The following is a 22,811-nucleotide window of genomic DNA, read 5'->3' as shown; positions in this document are numbered from 1 at the left end:
AATTCAATCATATGTTGACTGTTCCGAGGCCAAAATATTTTGAAAAAATTGAGTGTCGTTGTTTGGTTCTACTTTTTTCTGTTTAAAATATTTTTTTAAATAGTTTTGTGATATTTAAAAATTTCTTCAAATTAATTTAGAACAATGTGTGGAATTATATATGATTATATACTACTTAACTACTCTTGTTTAGTTTGCATAATACTATCGCGATAAAATTACAGCTATACACACCTGGATAAACCGAAAAGTTTATCAATTTTTAAGGTTGAGATGATTTTTCTAATGTTCTTATTATTAAATGTAGAAATCTTTATATTTGGATTAGAAAATGTTTTTAGAAATTTAATCCAAACCTTTTTGGACTTGTGGAAAATTTGAACCAATCACGTGGTTGAGAGATGAGAAGTTTTCTTTTCTAAAAAATTACAACTCGTTTTGAAGTGTGAGTTTGAATGTGGTCTTTGTGCAAATGCAACTTGACTCACTTGCGCAATTAAGAAAAAAATGCGCACACACAGTGATGGGCGTGATCTTGATCGTGAAGGTGACTTTTATTTTGGTGATCTTTATCTTGTAAAAAAAACTTATTTTGCATAAACACAAATGTGTGTTTCAGACAAGGTTTGTTTCAGCTAGTTTTAATTAGGATACTTTTAAAACAAACAAGCAAGCTATAATGTCAAAGTTAACCTTCCATTTGGTCATTCTTCTTTTGTTATGCATGTTGTCTTTATCTACAGCTTGGTAAGTTAATCTATTCTAATGAAACTAATAGATACCAAATAAACTACGACAGTCAACAATGAGTAAACATTACGTGTTAAACATTACATACTAAAAATTACATGTTAAAGTTTGTGAAACTGGTCTTGAAGAGTATTGATACAACTATAGCAACAAAACTACTTTCACCAATTTCTTCTTCCATCAGTTTAAACTGGCGGATTGAAAATTGAAGGATTATAAACATATTGATGCTGATAAGTGTCAAGTTTTGAGTCAATGGTGAAATAATTAGCTAAATTCTTTGTTATTAGATTAACCCATGGCCACCTGGAGATGTGCCTGATTTGTCACATTTTGATTTCAGCTACTGCTAGTGGTTGACCGACATTTTTTGAGAGGATTTTACTTTTTGCGGTTTCCTAAAAACAAAAACTTTTTTATTGCTTTGGGGAAGCAGTAGCAAATAAGAAAAAGGAAGTTGAAAAACGCAAAATCAGACTGTTATTGAAAATTAACAGTCTGACTAAAATCTACAAAATAAAATTTTCTTTGTTTTTCAACATGTGACTATGTTTAAACCTATTGTGTCATCTGGGTAAAAGAATAAAGAAAGCGTAGAAATCTAATTTTTAGAAAAATTTATTTAAACGTTCGCCCAAAGTTAGAAAAATCTGGGAATTTCTGCAAAATGTGACAAATCAGGCCGTGTCTTTAAGTGGCCATGATTAACCCTATCTTAGTACGAGCTGTTTTCGTACGCGGAAAGTACTTCAAGGGCTATCTTACCCCGTGCTAATTAATCACTAATAACGGGTGCTATAAAAATCACAGAGCCAGAATAATTTAAAAAATAATAGCCATGTGTATTGTGCTTATAGATATTAAAGTTTTACCCAACAAATTTATTGAAATAAAGTGTCAGAAAGTCAATTTTTATTCTAATTTTCCGAAATAAGCTTCAAAATTGACCGTTTGAACGCATATTTTTGAGTTATAACATAGATTAATGATAAACTAAACAACAAATTACTTTTACCCATAAATATAAGGCTATTTTTGGCGTTTTTACATTTCAAAGTAATTGCACTAACATTTATAATTTACCATATAATTTGTTTGCTCAAATATCAAGAAGCGAAAATGTCTAAAAAACTGCATGAATTTATCTAGCCATCTGAGACGAAATGCTTATGGAAAGGGCAGAAAGGTAGAAAAATGACCAGTGTATGTTTAGAAAATTTGCAAAGAATAAAAACTTAAAGTCAAGAAATTTTACATTTCTAGCATATTTCCTTCTGTGAAATATTTCACTAATAGTGTGGGGCGTCCTCATAAAACCACCTGTCGCTACAGATAGGGTTAACCCAAAAAAACTAGACTCTTATCATCCTAGACTTTTATCAGCTATTTATTTTTACGCAAACAATGCTAAACAATGCAATACAGTACAATACTGAATAATGTAATTTTAGGAAAAACACATCACGAAATCTAAAATGTTTTATTTGAAGGTGGTGGCCAAAATGGGGACATAAAAAACACAAATGTCATGCTGTCCACTGCAACTGGGCAGCTTGGGGAGCTTATGGATTATGCTCTGCTTCATGTGGTAGAGGCACCCAATACAGGAATAGAGGGATTGCAAGACAGGCAAGTTGTGGTGGTTCAGGCTGTCATGGCTCATCGCGTTCTTCTCGATCATGTAACCAACGTTGCTGTCCAGTTAACTGTAAGCTGGGACCCTGGAAAAAAGTTGGTGCCTGTTCTGCGACTTGTGGTGGTGGTATGCAGAGAAGATGGAGAGATGTTGTTGTTCTAAACAAATGTGGGGGCACTCCCTGTGCTAATAAAGATGACAAACAGCCTTGTAACACACAATGCTGTCCAGTTAACTGTAAGCTGGGACCCTGGAAAAAAGTTGGTGGCTGTTCTGCGACTTGTGGTGGTGGTATGCAGAGAAGATGGAGAGATGTTGTTGTTTTAAACAAATGTGGGGGCACTCCCTGTTCTAATAAAGATGATAAACAGCCTTGTAACACACAATGCTGTCCAGTTAACTGTAAGCTGGGACCCTGGAAAAAAGTTGGTAGCTGTTCTGCGACTTGTGGTGGTGGTATGCAGAAAAGAAAGAGAGATGTTGTTGTTCTTAACAAATGTGGAGGAACTCCCTGTTCTAATAAAGACAAAATGGACAAACAGCCTTGTAACACACAATGCTGTCCAGTTGACTGTAAGCTGGGGCCCTGGAAAAAAATTGGTGGCTGTTCTGCGACTTGTGGTGGTGGTATGCAGAGAAGAAAGAGAGATGTTGTTGTTTCAGACAAATGTGGGGGAACTCCTTGTTCTAATAAAGACAAAATGAACACAATGCCTTGTAACACACAATGCTGTCCAGTTAACTGTAAGCTGGGACCCTGGAAAAAAATTGGTAGCTGTTCTGCGACTTGTGGTGGTGGTATGCAGAGAAGAAAGAGAGATGTTGTTGTTCTAAACAAATGTGGGGGCACTCCCTGTGCTAATAAAGATGACACACAACCTTGTAACACACAATGCTGTCCAGTTAACTGTAAGCTGGGACCCTGGAAAAAAATTGGTGGCTGTTCTGCGACTTGTGGTGGTGGTATGCAGAGAAGAAAGAGAGATGTTGTTGTTCTAAACAAATGTGGAGGCACTCCCTGTTCTAATAAAAACAAAATGGACACAATGCCTTGTAACACACAATGCTGTCCAGTAGATTGTCGCTGGGTATCTTGGAGTGATTTTACATTTTGCTCTGCATCTTGTGGAGGTGGAACAAAGAAAAGGACTAGGAGCATAAAATCTAAAGCAGTTTGCGGCGGATCTGAATGCCTTGGAAAAAGCAAAGAAACAAAAACATGCAACCAGCAAAATTGTCCCATTGATTGTCTGTGGTCGGATTGGAGCGAATGGGGAGAGTGTACTGTGACTTGCGGTGGAGGAAAAGAAACACGAACAAGAAAAATTAAAGTTATGGAACAATACGGTGGTCAAAAGTGCCAAGGAGATGATAGCCAAACAAGGTGATGCAAATAATATTGAATTCTTGATAACTTAATTGTTTGAATATGCTTAGTTAAAGAGGTTTGTCGCAACACTGTACAGTAAGATTAGTTATATTTGCAAAATGTCGTTGAACATCGTAAGAGTACGAACACTTTCGAAAACATTTTTCATTTAGTTCAAAGCATTGTTAAATATGATGTATTTCTAGAATTGTTACTCTATATACACAAACAATTTTTAATCACCAAAAATGTAGCCTATCAAAAAATGCATGAGCAAATCAAATTTAGAGTAAATTTATAGAGTGCTCTAATCAAAGCTTCTAATTTTTAGAAATTGCAATGAGATATGCTGTGCTGTGGATTGCATCTGGGGTGATTGGAGTTTGTGGACGGCTTGCTCGAAATCTTGTGAGAAAGGTCCGATCATTTAAATAATTGAGTGTGTTACTAAATAACCTAACTCTTTTGTTACCTAACATTTTTAAATTTTCTGCGAAACTTTTTTACAAGTTTTAAATGGAAATTAATTTTTCTAGCAGTGACGTTTTGTTTAAACTTCAATGTTAGATTTTGCACACATTTGTTGGAATTTGCGTGGTTTTAAAGCACAATGATTGTCTAAATTTATTTGTAAATTTATTTGTCTCCAGGTTCACAGACTCGTCAAAGGAAAATTCTTACTCCGCAAACGTGTGGTGGAAAAAAATGCAGTGGAAAATTTACAGAGGAAAGAATTTGCAACGATCTTTGTTGTCCTGTAGACTGTGGATATTCAGAATGGTCGGATTGGGGAAGGTATATGAAATAACAAAGCCTGTTTCACGGTATTTATTTTTTAATTTCGCTGAATTATTTTTTTTTGATTGTACGTGGAAATTTATGAGTTCAAAGCTTTGAGCATATAAAATTTGTACTAGCTTTTATTTTTATTTTTTATGTGCGTAGCTGTAGCAAAACATGCGGAGTCGGAATTCAACGCAGAAGACGTACGGTTGTAAGAGAACCTTTTTGTGGAGGGAACAATTGTAGAGCAGACCTTGTAGAAGAACGTGAATGCAATGCTGGCTGCTGTCCAGGTTTGTCAAGAACATAAATTGCAAATAAACAAAGAAAATATTATTGCCAAAACACAAACCACTGATTTTCAGTCACTCACAACAGGAGGTATCGGTACAGTTATTATATTTTGTAGATATCGTGCAAAAAGAAAATACAAAGAAGTGTCGTTTAAGTACATTCTGCCAAAGACACATGCTCAGTACTCACACCTGTTTTACATATTGCAAAAACTTTCAAGTATTGATCTTCATATTTGATATAAAATTGGATAGAATCATAAACTGTAGAAAGAGAATTTTCTTTTGTGTACAATACAAAAGGTGTTTTTAATATAGAACGCTTTGAATGATCAATGTATTTGAATACTCGCAAAAAAAACTTTGCTATAGTGGCTAGCCTACCCGAAATCAGTTGCTAGAATTATTACAAGCAAACAGACTTAAAGATTAAATGGGACTTTTATATCATTTTTTAGTAAACTGCAAAGTGACCAAGTGGGGAGATTGGGCTAAATGTTCTTCAAGCTGTGGTTCTAATGGCGTTCAAAAGCGCACACGTTCTGTTGCTATCCGTCCACAATGCAACGGAACTCCATGTCCGGAAAACACTGAAGAAATGCAACCCTGTAATAGAATCTGCTTAAATGGGGGAAAGTTGAACAGCTATCAAAATTGCTTGTGTTCTGCAGGCTGGTCAGGAACATGTTGTGAAAAAGGTAACTTTGTACTACAGAATATTAAGTTAACGCAGCACTTTACAACAAAAAACATATCATTGTGACAGAAATCTAGCTTAGGTCTATAACGACTTTTTGTTTGTCATTCACAAACTGCATGCTCAACACCCAAATATTCTGCAAAAATGCCATGTGAAACTTTGAAAAATAAAGTTATTTACAACCTCTATAAATTTCGAAAACGAATATACTGCCATTGTGCCTATTTTTTTTTTAAATGCCAAGTCACAAATCCAGTGTTGGAAAAACGCAAGTCACTGTCTACAACTACTAACTGTTGAACTAATTGTGTCCACACCAAAGCGCAATTTTAGCTTCCCTACAGTTTCAAAAGTAGTTGATTTAAACAAGTTGCATTTTTTGCAGCATAACAGAATAAATCTACGAATAAACGTGATGCCAAATGCCGGCTTGTTAGTTTTTAGTTCTAAAATTCTCTATAGAGTCTATGCAAGCGGAACATCCGCGTTCGGTTTGAATCAGTCGTGCACTATCACGACAAACTGTCTGTCACGATGAATGAGATACAAAAGTGACACATTTTACGATGGTATCACGAATAACATCATGAAAGCTAAACCGGAAAATCTTCAACAATGTGATTGCACGTCCGCAGGATGTCCTGCCAATCAATTACGTATATTTTCATGTATTGAAACAGAAGAGATATACTGTAGCCTAAATATCCACATTATGTTGTCAGATACTTTCATCCGGGCTGATTGTTACGAAGACTGGCACTAAGTAAACAGATGAATTGTTTGCAACAAACTCATTTCCTCACACAAATATTTTGAAACTAAACTTTGCATAATACTAAAGTGACAGGTGTACTTTCCAAACTATTCATTTCAGAGACGTAATTTTTTTAAATAAATCATTTAAAACTAAGCAATTTATATGAATTGATGCAAGAGTATATCTAACCATAGCAAATCTGTTAGTTAACTTTGAATTGACTTGGTATGTAGGCTACCAATAGCCTGTTATATTGTTTTATAGCCTGTTTATTATTTTGCAACAAGACTAACTTTCTTTATGCTTCCTCAAATACATTGCATAAAACCAAATTAGTAATCGTATTTAATACTTTATGTTCTTTTGAAATGAACAGTGGATCGTGGCGTTTCCAAACTGAACATGAAAACTTTATATTGGATCAACACGTAAAAGTCATATTTTTGTTTTTATGCTTTCGCAAGGTCATTCCCCATGTCATGTATTATATTTTGAAATTGACAGTTTTGTATACATAACTATAAAATAACTAGAGTTATAGTCAACTACATAACTACAGTTATAGTGCAAAGTCAAATTTACCTTACAATTTTCATGTTATGTATATTGCAGATATGTAATTCCTGATGAGGACACACGTACGTGTCGAAAACGTTTGAGTTTATTTTTAATTATGTTATATTTGTGTATGTTATACATCATGTTAAACCCGCTGAAGCTACTTTGTTTTATTTCTCTATAGTTCAACAAAGCAAACATTTGTACCAAAGCTTTATAACTATAAATCTATTGTGACTTTATCAAGAAAATAAAATAATAATTTTTAGCTAAAGCTTTGGTACAGAATTTGCTTTGTTGAACCATAGAGAATTCTCTACTATTTTTTATTTGTTTATGAGTGAAAATGACCAGTGTGAAAATGATTTCGTTTGTATCTATCATGACTTTGTATTTATTTGAAATTTAATGACAGCAAATCAAACTAATATAGAAAGATTTGCTATAATGAACAAAAAAGCAAAACTAGAATCGTTTTTCAATACATTTATTCAGACTTATAAGCGTATCGGCAAAAATGTAGATTTGATACAAATGTGCATTTGTATAAAAACTTAGTTGCGTCGTCGAGCGTGAACGGATAAACCATAACATTTTTGGAAAAGCGTTGGATATCAATGGCGTACGGTGGCCATTTTTTTAGGTGTTCACTTTTTTAATAGTCTTTAAACGTACACAACGTTTATATGTTGCTCAATAGCTGTTCATTGTTCAGATCATATCAAAATAAAGTGATGTGATATGTTATAAAGGGTCATGTGCAAATTAAGCATGTGTTCAAAACATTCTAAACAATGTAAACACCTAAAAACAGGATCAACATGCGTCACTGTTGGATAGCCTATAGAGCAGAAAGTGTAATCCTTTTGATACTTCTACAGAAATTGACCTATGTAAAAAAGAAAAAGATAAATGCCACGAAATGGCAACTTGTAAAGGTACACCCGGAAGCTACATTTGTACTTGCATGGAAGGTTTCACCGGTGATGGGGTCACTTGCAAAGGTACATTTTGCTTACAAGATAATGCAAGCTTGTGTTTATATTGGTCATCGGGTTTGTTTGCAAATGAGATGGCTATCAATAGTAAACAATAGAAAGGTAATTGAGAAACAAAAAAATTCATATTTGATAACATTATGAGAAATAATTCACTGGAAAACGAAAAATTTACTGGAAAACGATATCATGCTTGGTTTGGCCAGTAGTAGAAGGGACTATTGAATGAAAAATTAGCTCGACAGTAAGAAATGACAGCGGGATAGCCATGGAAGAGTTGAAGAAGGTTGTGTGGGATCGGGAGTTGGAAATAGGGTTTGTTTAAAGAGTGGCAGATAGTCCAAATTGACTGATCAGATAGACAACAACACTAAAGAATACAATTGGTGGCAATTATTTACTCTGAAAAAGTGACACTGTCTTCTGTCTTACAGTTCAACTAAAGCTATACTTCAAACATACATTTCAATGGTCAGCCTCGGATGACTACAATATGGGTTGAAGTAACCCGATGGACCCTGTTTGTTTTGATAACTTTGGCTATATCGAACAACTATTTTCGTAGCATACACTATCTTGAGTTTATGAACAGTTTAAAACATTGCAACTGCTAATAAAATTTGTTATAGTTTTAGTATTTATGAAATAATGTGTTTTTCATAAAGGAACATAGTGAATAATGTTGTATAAAATATACTTACCATTGTTTTTGTTTTTTTTGTTGTTGTAATTTTAGAAAAGTTAACTGTTACATATTTGTTACAGATATAAACGAATGTGAGAGCGGACAGTACTGCAATGGACCGTTCATGAGCTGTGAAAACACATACGGGAGCTATGCTTGCTATTGTCAACGGTCATTACAACTGGTTGATGGACAATGCATAGGTAAGAAATGTAAGCATTACAAAAGTTTATCTTAAAATCAGAAGATTACAACTAATTAGATTAATTATGAGGAAGGGAGCGTTCTTTGTGGCTATCAGCACAAGGCTGAGCACTCATTAGGAAAGCGAGCAATTGCGATTTGCTAACCTTAACGGTGTAGCTTCCATCTTAGCCATTTATAGTCTTAGAATGTCTAATCAACTATACAGTATGTTTTTCGGCAGCCGATTGTAGTAAGAATGGACAGTGATAGACATGACACTGTGTTTCTCCCATGAGACCGGTCTCTCCAGTATCGCACCATTAATTCTTGCCACAAGGGTATTCACCTACCGCATTTAACATCTAATCTAATGTATAGTTGTACACTCCTGCTCTTGTTTACTCTATCCTTTATTGCTTTTGTTACACTTTTCAATTTAGGCCTGATATTTTGTAAGTTAGTTTATCCTTAATTGCTATACGTATTTAAATTAGTTTTCAATTAATACCTAACAAAAACACATTTTATTTAAACCTAGTTCAATCTTTAAAATACAATTTTTATCAATCTTTTAGAAATCGAGGAACAAATTCCATGATCGGAACAATCACAAAAGCATTATTATAAAACATTATAGCATTGTTGTACAATAAAGCAATTGTTGTAATCACAAAGCATTGTTGTATAATGTATATCACCTCTTAACATCGATTGATGATTTTGCTTGATTGAATCGTATTTATTCCAAGTCATCAATAAAAAGACGACACCATAATTTTGAATTAATTATTGTGCTAAACATATCTACAATGATTGTAGTAGTCTAAGAATTTGAAAATTAAAAGAAGCTGATGCATTGATCAACACTATTGCTGGGATTCTGAAAGGACAAAGTTAGATCGACTTAATTTTAGATTATTTGAATTTTATTTTTTAATATTTGATTCAATCCCATTTTCTGTGGCTTTGAATTTCATAATTTTTATCAAAGCAAAAGGGCCCTCGACTTTTCAAATTCGATGCTGCAATGTTAGAAATATCGCTCGCTACTGACATCGTGTGGCTTAGAAAAGTTATTATCTCTTGTTTTGTTTTTTGGGACTGATGTAAAGCTTGCTTGTAGAAACTTCAGAAAAATGACTAGAAAAACGAGGAATTTTGTCATTGTGTGCATTTAAATGCCTTGCCAAGATACAAAAATTTGTGCAGCGACCTAAAGTTGACGAAAAGACGCTCGTTTCTGTGTCTGAGAAAAAGTTTAAACATAGTGTCCTAATTATTATTTTCTGTAAGATTTCTCAGTAGTTAGACGACTCCGCAAATATGCGAAACTACCATTGAGGATAGAAATTATTTGAATAGATCAATACTTGTAACATAAATAAATGCTGTTAGAAATCCTGAAATGCATGTACTGTGAAATGATAGTAAACTTTATCACTGGCTATGTGTTACGTATGACATCATATTTGCAAAGCAAAAAGCTTCGAAAACTATCGTAAAACTCATCACGCAGTAGTTCCAACTGCTTATTGTCGCAAAGCATTTGTTTCGTAAAAGGAATATGACATTCAATTATATTATGTTCAGTTTATTGTAGGGCAACCATTAATTATTCGCCTCATGGCTGAACAAAACGTTTTGTAAATTTTGATTGCAGTAACATTGTCAATGATTAATTTTAGCTTTTAATGAAATGTTTGTAGATGAGTTTACTTAGGACAGTTTACAAATCTCTATCTCGGTTTATGCCCGATAGTTGAAGTTTGAGATTAAACGAACGCTAAAGCAAGGAAGCCAGTCATTGCCTCTTCCTTTAAGCACGCCATTAAGGATCCTGCCAAAATGTAGTAGCATGCCTTGAGCAGTGTAGAACTGGTTCCCATTCTAACGTTGAATCAGGGCTCTCATCAATCTGTCGTGCACCCGACAACAAGTTGTAACAATATGAGATGATTTCGTGACATGGTAACATGATGTGATAACAATCATAGATGAAAAGGACTAGTCTATGAAGATGATGATGTCAACAAAAATGTTATATACCTACAATTCAAACATAAGCAGGCGTGTGTTAAACATTTAAACAAGCACAAACACTAAAAGTATTTAACAGCAACAAACCAATAAAATTGTCAGCGAATACAATATTAGGAACTTTTCAAAATCTAAACTTGACATATGACATAATAAACAATTTTTATAGAAGATTTGCCATCATATAACGAGAAAAAATACAAATTTTTGCTGCAAAGGAGATCGTGATTATTAAAGAGAGGCAGTAATGATGTAGAAAAAAGCAAACCGACCAATCAAATAATCTTGCTCACATTTCATCATTACAACCCATATAAAACACTTCGCTTGAAACAAAGCTTTCAAAGATCTTCATCCTTTATAGCATTACTATCAACATTATTAGAACTTGGATTTGTGTCTGGCAACATGGAAAAATTGTGAGAAATCCAACCACCGCTTACAAGTGTGTGTGATCTTCTGCGGTGTTTTTTGTATACCTGCAAAAAAAGACAATGTGATGATTATGCAGAACGAACGTAAAAAAAGCTAGTTTTTATTCATTTAGCATACTGAATTTATCAAACTTTATAAACAACTTTTGAAGACAATCGCGCAGCAGCAGAATCTGCAGTTCTTGGATATTTGGGCAAATTTGTTCAACTTCAATATTGCAGATTTCCAGTACCTGGGGATATGTCGGCATGAACCAGTAGGTTTCTACGTCACTGATTGAAGTTAACCTATGCATAGTTTGCAAAAATACACAACCACATGTGCTAAAATTTTCAGTAGGCTACAATAGTTTTAATAAAATATCCTTACACAGAAGGAGAGGAGTAAGATAACTAAGAGAGCCGCAAGTCCACCTCCAGCATAGAAGAGAATTTTTGTGTCAAATTTTGTTGTTGATAAATTTTGCTGAGATGAATCTTTCAAATAAGTCCTGCTTTGTTCTAAAATAAATGGTCGGATTGACTTTACATAAAATTGTTGTACTACATTCTATCATTACATATCATGTTCTATAATCCGGTAGATTAGCTTACTACATTCTACACTTTTCAAACAAAGAGTTTATATTTAGGCTAAAAATTTCAGAAATTATGAAATATGTAAGTATGAAACTTGATACGAATCACACAACACAGGTTGTGTTTTGTTTTATATGTGAAGCGTTGATTTGCAAATTTTAAGGAAAGTAAGCAAGTGATTATGTTTTTTGTGCAAACCTGTGCATTTTCCTGAGCTATCTTTCATGAAGCCATCCATGCATTTACACAAATAGCTCCCGAGAGTATTTGAGCATTGGGAGTTTGGCCCACAAGCGTTTTTCCTTTCGCATTCGTTTTCATCTACGGATAAAATAAAAACGTTTACTCCACTGTACGATGGCTTTCTATTGCATTGAGACAAAAAGATAACAGCCTTTCAGTGTAATCTTATAGTCACCACTTGCCATATAATGATATCAACCACAAATTGTAGGAATTAGCACTAATTTAAGCTTCATTTCGACTATACACTGAGATACGTCAAAGCGTTGATTGATAAAAGTACACTTAAAGGTATAATGAGTAGAAATTAACCATAAGGCTACAATACAATGAGTTGCACCTTTGACACTGAAATAAAGCCTAAGGATGTCATGCATTTGGTTTGGGGAATATTGCTAGTTAGAGGATTGGTATTGCATGTTTTGTTTATTGGTGTATAGTTGCAGCTAATTGTCGTCAACAACTTAAGAACAGATAAAATCGATATGTTTTTTCAATTTCAAAATAAATTAGGTTGGGAGTTGATCAAGATTCAGGCAAATCTTTAGTGGAATAAACTGACGGACCATTGTACCTGCATAACCTGTAATTGCCCAAGTCAATAGACAAGCTGCTTATGCCGGCCACAACAAGTACTAATAGTTTGTACCTAAACACTTTTTGTCTTTTCCCATGACAAACCCATCTTTGCACTGACATTGATAACTTCCTTGGGTGTTCATACACAGAGAATTGGTCTCACAACGGTCTTTTTCAATGCATTCGTCTACATCTAAATACACTCGAAACATTAAACACATACTTAAGAGCGAAGCATATTTTATAGCCTAGTTTGTCGAACTATATGTAAACCAATCTTTGCTCGCTTTGTTTTTCACAACCATGAATCATGCAGTAGGCCTAGTGGCCTATTATCATAAGTGTTTGACATCAACTACGTGAAAAGAAACTTGCAATACGGTATGATATGCCATTGGCCAGCCAACTTACTTTTTCTCAGAAAAATGTTTTTCAAAGCCGTTGCTCAATAACTTATTTAAATTAAATTGAAATATTTAAGGTACCTTCACATTTCTTATGACCATCTCCAATGTAACCTGATAGACATGAACACCTGTATCCTCCAACCAAGTTGTCACAAAGAGCATTTTCATGGCACAATTTCCTGTTTGAGTAATCTGACAGTTTGCATTCGTTGATATCTTGAAATAATTATAAAGACAGTCAAAAAATATCGAGCCCAAAATGTAAATAGGCTACTAAACTCATGTTTAGCAAACAAACATTTTGAAAACTATAGGCTAGTGTCTTTATCCTTAGTGCTCTATATGTGGAATTATAAACTGTACTAATATACTGTAAATGTGGAATAAAAAAAATTACTAAATTATAAAGATAATTAAGCAAAACCGTTTCCAGCCAAATCAAATGCTTAAGCAAGTGAATGCCTGATTACGTAAGCAGGCGGGTGTAAAAGTTTGTAGTTTGGGGAAGCTGAAACTGCATTTGTGTGGGCCAAGACGTTTATAACTTCTTGAGTGAATAGTCAATTTATTTATTTCGTGCAATGGTTAGTAACTTCAAGTAAAACATGGTCAACCTATTTTTAAGCTATAGGCATTTTTTATTGATGGTCTTAGATTGTCGTTGTGGAAGATCTGGGTTCGAATCCACCTCGACCACAGTTCTACTAAAACTTTTAAAGTGGTAGGCTACAACGCATGTGTTTTCGTTTGCATAAATACGATAAAAAAAAAAAATTACCTGAACATTCTTCTTCATTGTTTAAGACAAAACCTTCTTGACACTCGCAATTGTAGCTTCCAAGAGTGTTAACGCAATTGGCGTTGATTTTACATCGGTCAGTTTGAATGCATTCATCCACATCTAAATAAAAGTTAATAAATAAAAATGCCGAAAAATTTTGAAATTTGTCGTGAGAAGTACTAAATCGCTGGTGCTTGTATGAAGATACGACTGTAAATTATATGATTTTATTGGGTTTTTGAAGCACTGAAAGCATGTTTTTCACATTTATTACCAAAGAATACTGTGTTCTGAGTTTTTTTATACCAATACACTGACCTGTCTCAACTATTAGGAATTCCAAATCATTGGACATAGCCTACTGTTGTAAACATTACTGTAATAAAAAGATTACCCTTTAAGTTTAAAAACACTAGCAAAAAACGTTTCAATCAAGGCTTCAAACTCGAAGTTAAACTCTAGGAAGTTGGTCTTTTTAGAAACTTAAACAAATATATATTTCTTAAACTGAAGTAAAAAAATACCTTTGCAGTCATTGAACCCATCTCCTTCATATCCTGGCAAGCACATGCACCTGTACGATCCAATTGCATTTGAGCAATGAGCATCATCATGACAGGGCTGACTTGAGCCTTCTGCTTCCTTGCACTCGTCAATATCTGAAGTACCACAAACATGTTAAATTGAAATTGCAACCGGAACTAAAATAATATTATTTCCAAATAATAAAAATATATTAATAAATCGAAAGTTTTCGGTGCATCTTTGTGTCCTTATCAGAAAAAAAGTGGTTCAAGTGCACCTGAAAAAATGTGATTTTCACTAAACTTGCAAGTACTAGACCTATCTCCGACTTACAAATTACAACTCAACATCAGACACTAGAATAACAAAGCTTGGTTACACAGCTTGGCAAGGAAAAGATATCACACGGCTTGTGACGGAGAAGCAACGTACTTTGAACTAATGAAGATATGAGAACAAAAAGTAATTTCGTTACAATTGAATAAAATAGATTAAGAACATTTCAAGCATCTGTATCATGAACACTAAACACATTATCAGGATATCTGTATCTAAAATTTGTAGTCTGCCTAAGTCTCCAAAGGCGCTTTTTCTGGTGTAGATATTTCGCCAGGGTATTTACAGTTCATGGCATAAATGTTTACAGATCTCTACTTTTTTTAAATACTGACCTACTTTTATTCATAGGGATTTAAGCCCACTAGCCGAAGAGTTTTTCTGGAACACTGACCATGAGGCAATGTGAACCTATGTTCTCAGAATACATGGTAACTTAATTTCCGACTTTTGAAACTTCCAACTTCTTGTCGAATAAATCAAAACTAGTTCATCTATAATCAACCATTTTTTATTTGATTGTATAGGCTATCTTACCAACACATTCAAACCCATCTCCAGTGTGTCCGGTCTTGCACATGCATGTATAATTTCCCTCGTCATCGATACAATCAGCAAACTCGTGGCATTTATCGACATTCCACATACATTCGTCAAAGTCTTGCAAAAAAACGAAAATCATTTTTACAAACACATCATCATGACAGCTGAAAGCAATCTTTTTGGAAATGGCATATCATGGTTAAAAGCTTTAATTGATTACACATAGCCTACGGTAAACTTTAAACTGGCGATACTGCAATTAGTTCAACCTACCTCATGCTGCAGCTTGTAGAATACCCACAGCAGCTTCTCCACTGTTTTAAGTAAACATTTTTTACGGCTGCTATTTTTTCTAAGCAAGTTTTAAATCAAGATTGTAATTTTAAAAAATGTTTTGTTCAAAAATTCCAAATTTACTTCCCAATTTTGAGTTATGATATACTGTAGTGACTTTAAAAACAAAGCGTTTGCGTGTCGTGAAACTTGTGGCATTAAAAATGCATTCAGTCAGAAGACAAAAACAGAAACACGATTTTCCTGGAGAAAACTATTTCTCGTATTTTTATCTTATAGGTTACACAACAGCAACGACGATAGTGACGTTTATATATTTGCCTCAAGAAGTCTTGCTGCACTTTTTAAATTGTGAAGAAGGGAGTGTTCTTCCTGACTATCAGCTCAAGGCTGAGCACTCACTATAGTAGCCTACAGCGTGCAATTGAGATTCGTCAACGCAACGGTGTATCTTCCACGCTAGCCATTTGATGAATTCTAGCTACAATCGGCTGCTGAGAAACTTTCTAAAGTTGTTATAATCTAGGCTACCAAAATCTACTACTTCACAATATCGATACTAACGTCCTGGACGTTAATATTTACATTGTGAAATAAGCCACGACCAATCGACCATGCTCAAACGAAACTTAATCTATTGAAAAATCGGCAATTTTAACATAATGCCGCAGTTTTATCAAAACTGTTTGGTTCCAGTACTTAAGCAAGATTGTCCATTTCCAGTGTAGCCAAGGTTGCACTGGCAACTAAACGACCCAATTCCATTGACACAAACGGCGTTGACATTGCAGTTATGGAGAGAAAGCGTGCACTCATCAATGTCTGCAGTAAACAAGTAGATTGAAACAAAACTCACAATTTACAGTAGTACTTGGATTCTAGCACACGTTGTGTCAGTCTACGTGCATGTTTAGCATAATTGTTTCCAATGCGAGTGACATAGAAATCTGGGGTGCAAAATGCATTTAAGGTTATATTCTTCTAATTGACTTACAGTCTGCTTTACTGTAATTGTATACTTTCAAAGGGACATAAACCTACCGTCCTAAATGACGTAGCAAAGTTTAGCATCATCCCAGTTTTATTATATAGAGTTATAGAATTTAGACTATAAACTTTGCCCAAACAAAAGCAATTGTAAGCTCTACAGTCTACATACGCTTGCAAACCGTGATATAGTTTTGCGTAGTTGTTTCCAATTATTGGACCGATTGATGTCTAGAGATTTACAACGTAAGCTGTATAGGCTAAACTTTGTTTAAAATACACCTCTTTGTCATATTTTTATTATTCCAAAACAAACAAACTTTTAACGTTTCAGCAAGTTTGACATACGAAATGAACGTAAAGCGGATAAACTCGATTAATGATTTAATGGAATCAAGAAAAAAATGACAAATTATTGCAAGTTTGTGATTAAGACAAACGATTTTAAGTTTCGTGAAAATCCAGTTTCAGTTCCTATGAAGCCATACAAACGTTTTACATCATGCTGTAGTATCACATATGTCATATACTGTATGCACAGCCTGTATGATGTATGTTCAATTACAATGTAAGCATTCACTTGATTTTTTACCTACTGTCCGCAAATCTACCTTTTCTGGTACAGGTTTTTACCAGGTCAGGTCAGGTTACATCTGTAGGCCTACCATGTCTGGTGAAAATCTTCAAAAATATTGTGACGGCCTGGGAGCTTTTACAAAATAGTTTGTTTCGTGAAACAAATAATTGCATTGGAACTTTTAGTGCTGATATTTAAAGAAAACTTAACAATTTGCGTATTGTACTTAAAGCTATTGATGTATTTCACCTTCACATTTATTGTAACCATCGCCTTCGAATCCAGGCAAACAATTGCATATATGCGATCCAAATGTGTTTGAACACATAGCATTGTCATGACAGAGGCTTCCCGAACCTTCAAATTCACTGCACTCATTGACGTCTGAAATGACAAAGAAAATTTCTTTACTATGAATTTAGTGACAGTTTTTTCACAGTGCTGCAAACAATGTTGGTTGTGCAGCATTGATGTTATGCTATGCCCAGCAGTGATAGAAGTCATCGAAAACGTTGATGAAAAGATGCTCACAAAAAAACATTCTTTGTTGTAAAATATACTTTCATATTTGATCTATGATTTGTTATTCTTTTAAAAAAAAAAATCGAATCAATAATATTTTAACAATTTTTACGCTTAAGATTTGTTAGTGCATAATAAGGGGCTAAGTTCACGAGTCTCAATCTTTTTATGATATTGGAAGAAGTAAAAAAAAAATTTAAGTAGAAAATATTTCAGTGGGCTACTCTTTTCCAAATTTCAATTTTAGTGTGGTTCGAATGAATAAAGCATCTCCGCCAGAAGTTGTCATACCTTCACACTTAAAATATCCATCTCCTTCAAACCCAGATAAACAAGTACAACTGAAAGATCCAATTGAGTTTGAACAGAAAGAATTGTCGTGACAGGGTTTTGTTGAACCTTCCCATTCATCACATTCATCAATATCTGAATAACAAGATTGAAATACAGCAAAAAAGCATCAATCGAATTTATAAGGTTTTAAAAAAACAATTTCCAGTAGTGAAAATTTTAAAGTAATACCACCATGTTTAAATCATGACGACCTGTAAATACAGGCCATGGCAACCTCCAAGCTTCACTTCTGACTGGAGACTAATCTGCTACCCATGATAGCAGTCAAAATTGCAAGTAACTTACAAATTGATATTTTGAGAAATAGTTGATAAATGGAGTGTTTTTCTAAATTTTGAGCTACGTTTGTGATGTTGCCAAGATACAAATAATGGACTAGGGTTTGGTACATTGTGCTGGAAATCTGAAAAGCATCTTGCAACACTGGTAGCAGCAGAACATTTATCATTTCGAAGCCAAAATTGTTCCAGTGATTTGAGATTCAGTGATGACACTTCAGCAATTTAAGTTCTCGAACTATAATTTCAAAGAGATATAACGCTTGCTTAGCCTGGAATTTAAACTAGCATTACATCTGCCTTCAGCCATTAGTATAGGTTCGCATGTTGGCAAGGCCTGTTTATGTAAACCGTTATAATGGTTTGAATCATTTGATGTTCAAAATCAAGTTCAGCCAATACAAGTTTCCAAAGTCTCCAAATTTTAGTTGGACTAAAAATATTAACTTTTTTGACTAAACCAGATGTATTTTCATACCTTGACACTCTTTGGCTCCATCTCCTTCAAACCCAAGTAAACACGAGCAACTAAAAGATCCAATTGTATTCGAGCAAGTTGCATTGTTGTGGCAAGGTTCTGTTGAACCTTTCGTGTCATTGCACTCATCGACATCTGAAGGCATGCAAGGCAAACTTTAACACTCGCTGAGCATTTAAGTAGTTAGAATGTTCATCAGAAAATATTTCACCTCATTATACACTTGGACTTAAGTTAGTGCAGCAAACTCAACCTGTTTGTTTCTCTACAACCATTTGCAGAGAAAGATGCTATAGCCTAATATTAAAATCAAATATTGCCTGAAAGTAGAAATTTAAAATGGCGATTTTGGCGTTCAATGCAATGAAAACGGGATTGTCAAGTCTTTCCATTTTATTGGATAACAAAAGTAGCAGTTTATATTGTTGCTGTGTCCAGACATACACCCAGTGGTTGGAAACTAAAGGTAGTTGAGAAGGCAAAGATATGAATTCTAAGATGTTGATTTGTCAAACAGATTGCCTGGTAGTTGATTACGGGTAACTGTCACAAGAAAACTGGCGTTATGCATTTGGCTGGTTGGTTGGCTTCTGATGAACGCACCGTCGCACTGATAGAGTTTACTCTTTTGCACACTTTTTCATACAGGTACAAATATTAAAAGACATTTTTTGCATGTTTTTCAAGTCTATCGTAACGGCATACATCGTAGCATGTCACATACATGCACTATACAGAATTTACACCATCGCATTATACCGTAACAACTTGTCCCATTTCCACTGTAACCTTCCTTGCATGCGCAACCAAAGCTTCCATCCGTGTCCAAACAGTATGCCTCTGGAGCGCAATTATGAGTTGACAGTGTGCATTCGTTGATGTCTGAATCAGAAGTATACTATTATTTTTATTAACCCATTTATGCCTAGCGTCCTATATGTAGGACACCTACTCAAATTAAAATTTTTCTTTGCACGTTCAGTTTTTAGATTTAGATGAAGTCAAAATACGTTTATGGGTGTTTTTGCAACATATATCACAACTTTTTTCAAAAATTGCTTGTTTTGTTGAGACTTGACATCATTTTCAATTTTCCCGATTTTGCTAATTCTGAAATTTTGAAGATGCATGTCGAATTATATCAATAAATCCGCATATGCAAATAAGCTTCCAAAAATATTTGTCATTGTCTTTATTCGTTATGTATCAACAAATTTTAGAGCAAATGTTTAAATTTAATTGGCAGCAAAATTTTCGAGAAAATTGATTCAAAAGATTGGTGTCCTATATATAGGTCGCCAGGCACGCGTGTTAGCAAAATGAAGCAAAAGCGACAATCAATTCCCACGCATCAAGTGGTATCAAACAGAAATTCTCTATGATTTCTACGCTGTATAACAAAGTAGTTGTGTTTGTGTTTAGAACAATAACATAATTGTCGTAATTTTCTGAAATTTTTAATAATTTTTTAGTTTTCTCTTGGCGCTTTGACATGGAGGGCATCTTGACGTAGGCGAATTCGGCCTCAAAGCGATTTCAATCCGCTAAATGACTTATTTCAGTGATGTGTTGCTTTGCTAATTTTCATCTTCGTATTTTGTGAACTTTCGTTTCAATAAAATTCTCGATGACAAGAGATTTCCCATTTATCACTTTGAGCGATAACGATTAGGCCTACGCATTACGCACAAGAAACTTGCGAAATTTGATAGCGGATTTGCCTAGCGTCCTATATGTAGGACGGTATTTTTCTCGACCGGTACTAACATAATTAAGAAAAAATTAATTGTGAAATGTTTTTAGGTCATGATTATGCAACACTTTAATTTTCAAAATTTTTTTTAAGTACTTTCACTTTCGGCACAAATGGGTTAAAGCAACTGAATTGAGGCCAAATTTTATACGTGTTCACTGTTCAGACGTTCTTATTTCCACTAGTTTTTATCGTAAATATTTGACCAGTGTGCGTACTTCACCAGTGAAAAGAGATGCCATCATTACGATACAATACAGGAGGATTTTGATTGGCACCATCAGAATGTAATTAACTAAATGCCTGGTGAACAGCCTCATTCAATTTCTAGTTGTGGTGCTCTCATACTGAAGAATGAGAATTTACGAAACTAATTTTGATCACAGTAAAAAGAATTGATTCAACCAAAGAAATGTGAAAAGACTCGAAAGTTTAATTGAAGACGAAAGTTTACTTTTTAAGTAAGTCACTTCTGCCTTCATACCTTGACATTCTCTGACCCCATCTCCTTCAAACCCAGGTAAACACGAGCAAATATAGGACCCAATGGCATTTGAGCAAATTGCATTGGTGTGGCAAGGTCCTGCTGAAACTTCGGTGTCACTGCACTCGTCAACGTCTGAAAGCATAACAGTTCAAACGCTTGTTGAGTATCTTTCTAGTTTGTTTTTTGATCAGAAACATCATCAAAGAATTTTTCCTAACTTTTCAAGGTAGGTCCAATGTTAACTTTGAATTGACAGTTGAAATGAAGTAAATGTTAAGTTTGTTAAAACAACAGATCTACACAAACTAAGGAATTTCTAGGAAAATTATCTTATTTTTAACACTTGTACCTTCACAAGAATGCCCATCTCCAAAATAACCTGGCAAGCATTCACAAATATAACTGCCTGCAGTGTCCTTGCATGTTGCCGCTAAATGGCAGTTGTGAGTTTTCTCTGCACATTCATCGTTATCTGACGAAAATTTATATTGCGTTTGACAATTATTATAAAGAGCTTAATAACACAATAAAAAGATTTCCCTTTCAAATGTTGTTGCTGTAATTTTTCATCATGAATACCAATCTTGCTGTTGATAGTACCCCAACAAACAAAATGCTAAGGTAATTTCCCTGCAATATTGCTGAATATAACTGTTTAATTGTCATAAGCTTATATCTTCAGTCACTGGCCTACTTAGAACAGATTTCATAACCAAACAGAATTCTACTTACTCAAGCAATTTTTTCCATCTCCTGAAAACCCAAATAAACAATCGCAAGTGAAATTTCCAACTGTGTTGTTGCACACAGCATTTGTGTGGCAAGGATCACTGACCTCGCATTCATTCACGTCTGCAAAGCACAATATCATTAACACAAAAAAGATTAGGCTACTCAATACCAGCAAAAAATCAAGTAGAACAAAAAAAACTAACGTGGTTGAGAATGAGACTCCACTAAAAACCTACACAGTTTGACTCACCCTTGATTGGATTTTCACACCTTTTATTCCAATAAAATTTTATTGTATATTTTGTACGGCGTTAACGTACCTATTCAGTTTCTGTGCAGTTTTTCTGCAAGTTAAAATATTTCAAAACAACCATTGGACTTTTAATCAAGTCTATCGTACGGTACATATATTTGCACATCTTATCTATACACCACACAGAATTTACACCATCGCATTATACCGTAACAACTTGCTCCGTTTCCACTGTAACCTTCTTTGCATGTGCAAGCAAAGCTTCCATCCGTGTCCATACAATAAGCGTTTGGAGCACAATCATGAGTGGAATGTGTGCATTCGTTGATGTCTGAATAAAAGTCATGTCATCGTTTCAATTGAAACAGTTCAAATTATACAAAATTTATACGTGTTCAAACTGTCTTATTGTCACTGGTTATATTTGTTAACATTTGTCCAGAGCTTACCTGCTATAATTGTAAAAATGCATTTTCTAACGATGGTGTCAAGTCATACATTCATTATTTTACTGCCACAAGAAAGCGACTTTAACCTGTCAAGTGCGTATGACGACAATCGTCGTCCGAGACAGTCGCTCTTGCTGTACGTAAGAAGACAATTGTCATTTTCGTGATCGCAGCTATTCATGGCACTTTTAATTTCGCTTTCCTCTATTCGCTTTGTCTGGAAGGCGCAATTATGACTTGTGAAGAAACATAGATGCATTGTTTACACTACAATAACGATTGCAGCCTGACGGAAATCATTAATCTCTAAATCACTTTATTACAATATTAGGTAGCTTCTGCACTCACCCACAATATAACCATAATTGCAAGAATAAAAAGATTTCATCCTAAATGTGTTTTTTTTTCTGAAATGGCTTCCTTTCGATGTTTAAAATTCGAACCACATCATGCGCGTTCAGTCAGTGT

General features: G+C 34.5%; 2 protein-coding genes across 3 annotated transcripts in view; one reads left to right on the top strand and one right to left on the bottom strand.

The window, feature by feature from the left end:
- Positions 1 to 617: 617 nt before the first annotated feature.
- LOC145777621 (thrombospondin type-1 domain-containing protein 7A-like) lies at positions 618 to 10,260 on the top strand. 2 transcript variants are annotated; one of them, XM_082589054.1, is made up of 9 exons: positions 618 to 747; positions 2,241 to 3,770; positions 4,087 to 4,172; positions 4,406 to 4,550; positions 4,701 to 4,831; positions 5,290 to 5,529; positions 7,728 to 7,850; positions 8,610 to 8,732; positions 9,291 to 10,260. In XM_082589054.1, the coding sequence occupies exons 1-9, from the start codon at positions 680 to 682 to the stop codon at positions 9,311 to 9,313; spliced, it is 2,469 nt and encodes an 822-aa protein (XP_082445180.1). In that variant the 5' UTR covers positions 618 to 679; the 3' UTR covers positions 9,314 to 10,260. The 2 variants fall into 2 exon arrangements, with proteins under 2 accessions (XP_082445180.1, XP_082445181.1); XM_082589055.1 differs by having other exon boundaries at positions 8,610 to 8,741.
- A 21-nt stretch (positions 10,261 to 10,281) lies between these two features.
- The window catches only part of LOC145776791 (uncharacterized), a 28,929-nt gene continuing 16,399 nt past the window's right edge, over positions 10,282 to 22,811 (bottom strand). Inside the window, exons 10-26 of the mRNA XM_082588016.1 lie at positions 22,103 to 22,225; positions 21,642 to 21,761; positions 21,259 to 21,381; positions 20,907 to 21,041; positions 19,429 to 19,551; positions 18,670 to 18,804; positions 17,851 to 17,985; positions 17,287 to 17,421; positions 16,173 to 16,295; positions 15,174 to 15,296; positions 14,300 to 14,434; positions 13,773 to 13,895; positions 13,073 to 13,210; positions 12,658 to 12,780; positions 11,964 to 12,086; positions 11,557 to 11,687; positions 10,282 to 11,231 (exon numbers count right to left, since the gene is read on the bottom strand). Coding sequence (XP_082444142.1) covers positions 11,094 to 11,231; positions 11,557 to 11,687; positions 11,964 to 12,086; positions 12,658 to 12,780; positions 13,073 to 13,210; positions 13,773 to 13,895; positions 14,300 to 14,434; positions 15,174 to 15,296; positions 16,173 to 16,295; positions 17,287 to 17,421; positions 17,851 to 17,985; positions 18,670 to 18,804; positions 19,429 to 19,551; positions 20,907 to 21,041; positions 21,259 to 21,381; positions 21,642 to 21,761; positions 22,103 to 22,225 — 2,186 coding nt within the window. The 3' untranslated portion in view covers positions 10,282 to 11,093. The remainder of the gene's footprint in view (positions 11,232 to 11,556; positions 11,688 to 11,963; positions 12,087 to 12,657; positions 12,781 to 13,072; positions 13,211 to 13,772; positions 13,896 to 14,299; positions 14,435 to 15,173; positions 15,297 to 16,172; positions 16,296 to 17,286; positions 17,422 to 17,850; positions 17,986 to 18,669; positions 18,805 to 19,428; positions 19,552 to 20,906; positions 21,042 to 21,258; positions 21,382 to 21,641; positions 21,762 to 22,102; positions 22,226 to 22,811) is intronic.

The sequence above is a fragment of the Aplidium turbinatum genome, chromosome 9, assembly GCF_918807975.1.
Source record: "Aplidium turbinatum chromosome 9, kaAplTurb1.1, whole genome shotgun sequence".
In the NCBI taxonomy this organism is placed as follows: domain Eukaryota; kingdom Metazoa; phylum Chordata; class Ascidiacea; order Aplousobranchia; family Polyclinidae; genus Aplidium; species Aplidium turbinatum.
Note: the sequence above shows the minus strand (reverse complement) of the source record. Positions and strands in the feature narration are given on the sequence as shown.

What these genes read in the sequence shown, in the direction of transcription:
- LOC145777621 (XM_082589054.1), top strand. Translation starts at nt 680, where the DNA reads ATGTCAAAGTTAACCTTCCATTTGGTCATTCTTCTTTTGTTATGCATG. An exon ending in TTGTCTTTATCTACAGCTTG is followed by an intron (nt 748 to 2,240) that starts GTAAGTTAATCT and finishes TTTTATTTGAAG; the next exon opens with GTGGTGGCCAAAATGGGGAC. An exon ending in CTCGAAATCTTGTGAGAAAG is followed by an intron (nt 4,173 to 4,405) that starts GTCCGATCATTT and finishes ATTTGTCTCCAG; the next exon opens with GTTCACAGACTCGTCAAAGG.